General features: G+C 43.3%; 1 protein-coding gene across 1 annotated transcript in view; it reads left to right on the top strand.

Moving 5' to 3' along the window:
- ZNF318 (zinc finger protein 318) overlaps positions 1-2,322 on the top strand; it is a 31,784-nt gene that overhangs the window by 14,841 nt on the left and 14,621 nt on the right. The window contains exon 6 of the mRNA XM_006776447.2: positions 769-1,070. Within this exon, the coding sequence (XP_006776510.1) occupies positions 769-1,070 (302 nt within the window). The remainder of the gene's footprint in view (positions 1-768; positions 1,071-2,322) is intronic.

The following is a 2,322-nucleotide window of genomic DNA, read 5'->3' as shown; positions in this document are numbered from 1 at the left end:
AAAATCGCATAACAGCCGAGCATACACCCAGCAGCGCTGCTGATGCCTGAACAGTATGTGGAATGAAGTGGGCGGGCATCGGGAGGCCACTATGGCACGGGGCAAGCACTATGGGCAGTCTATCTGAAGTGTACCTGGCGTATAAGACGACCCCCCACTTGGAGGCATATTTTTCAGGGCCAAAAAATCGTCTTATATGCCGGCAAATACGGTACATCATTTATTAACCTTTTTAGAGACTCATGCACACAAACTTGTATATACCATTTTGGGGATTCATGGAGCCCCTGAAGGCAGTCTGTAGGTTCCTTAGCTAATAAACCCTGTATGAAAGATAATGTACGCCCTAACCGGTTTGGCTCAGTGGATAGAGCGTCAACCTGTGGACTCAAGGGTCCCAGGTTCGATTCCGGTCAAGGGCATGTACCTTGGTTGCAGGCACATCCCCAGTGGGGAGTGTGCAGGAGGCAGCTAATCGATGTTTCTCTCTCATCGATGTTCTAACTCTCTATCCCTTCCTCTCTGTAAAAAATCAATAAAATATATTTTAAAAAAAAGAAAGATAATGTACTAGTAATCACTCTTCCTTTACCTCCATAGAAACATCACTTCAACCAGCCCATGTGGAAGGAGAGTTCCACTTGCTTTTTAAAAGTTTTATGGGAGAAAATGTCGTGACCATAAAGTCTTGAGAGTTTACTACGTATGACTGAAAAATAATGTCTTAACTTACTTTCTTTGTGTTTCTGTTGACATTTGACTACTCAGGGGAAATGCTGCGCAAGAAACGAAGGGAGAAGGATGGCCACAAAGACCCTCTCCTGGTGGAAGTGAGTCGGCTTCAGGATAACATTATGAAGGATATTGCAGAACTTCGACAAGAGGCAGAAGAGGCCGAAAAGAAGCAATCTGAACTGGACAAGGTGGCTCAGATCTTGGGAATTAACATTTTGGACAAATCCCAGAAGTCTTCAAATGACTATAAAGAGTCTACTGAGAAGCCTGGGAAAACAGAAAAATCTAAGAGCCCAGAAAAAGTATCAACGTACTCAAACTCTTCGAAAAGCAAGGTAAAAACTCAACTTTTTCATTTCTATTTTTTTTAATTTTCATGGCCTCCTAAAGAAGCTTTCTAATTAACCGTTTTCTTAGCTTCCCTTTCCAACCTCTTCTTACTCTAACTTGTTAGAGTTTTGTAAAGCATTGATCGATCAGATACTCTCCAGAATTTTAGCAGTTCCCCATTGCTGACAAGGTAGGATCCCAAACCCTTAGTATTCAGGGCCCTCCATGTTCTTGTTCTAGCATTTACTCCAGTTTTAGCTTCTGATCTTACCATAATATATATATCATTTTGTGGGTTCATATTTTGCAACAAGGTTGTACATTTCAGTTCTCAAATCAGTACAGTAAAACCTCGATGTAATGGGATAATTTGGGCAAGGAGGTATCTATTAAAGCCAAGAGTCTGTTATATAATAAAGTAGGTTTTCAAAATGCATGTTAAAATATTTTTTTATATATATTTTATTGATTTTTTACAGAGAGGAAGGGAGAGAGATAGCTAGAAACATTGATGAGAGAGACATCGATCAGCTGCCTCCTGCACATCTCCTACTGGGGATGTGCCCGCAACTCAGGTACATGCCCTTGACCGGAATTGAACCTGGGACCTTTCAGTCCGCAGGCCGACACTCTATCCACTGAGCCAAACCAGTTTCGGCAACATGGTAAAATATTGACAAATTAGTTAATCAGTTTTTACTTACGTAGACATAGTTGTGTAATTAAAATTAAGTGTGTATGAGGAGAAACCAAGATGGTGGCATAGGTAAACACCTGAAATTGTTGCCTCGCACAACCACTTCAAAAATACAACTAAAAAACATAACGGACATCATCCAGAACCACAGGAAGGCTGGCTGAGTGGAAATTCTACAACTAGAAGGAAAGAGAAAAGCTCACTCAGACTCAGAGGAGGTGTAGAAGTAAAGTGCAGAGGTACGGAGGCACATGTGGACAGGGCTGGCAACTGAGGACACGGTTGTATTTTTCAATCAGGAGGGAGTTACAAGCTCCCGACAGCTCTGAACTGCAGTTCCCAGCGAGTCTCTGGGGACCCAGACTCATACGGGGAGAAACTGGACTGTCTGGCGTTAGGCGAAACTTGAGGGCGGCTTTCTCTCAGAGGTGCTTGCAGTGATTACCACGGGACACTGAGACCTGGGGCCTCTTAGGGCAGGGCTGAGGATCAGCCATAGCTGTTTGCTCCACCCTGTTGATTTCCTGAGACCCCACCCCACCCAAGCTGTGCAAAGCGGT

Source organism: Myotis davidii, unplaced genomic scaffold (genome assembly GCF_000327345.1).
Source record: "Myotis davidii unplaced genomic scaffold, ASM32734v1 scaffold167, whole genome shotgun sequence".
In the NCBI taxonomy this organism is placed as follows: Eukaryota; Metazoa; Chordata; class Mammalia; order Chiroptera; family Vespertilionidae; genus Myotis; species Myotis davidii.
This window is presented reverse-complemented; position numbering and strand designations above follow the sequence as displayed.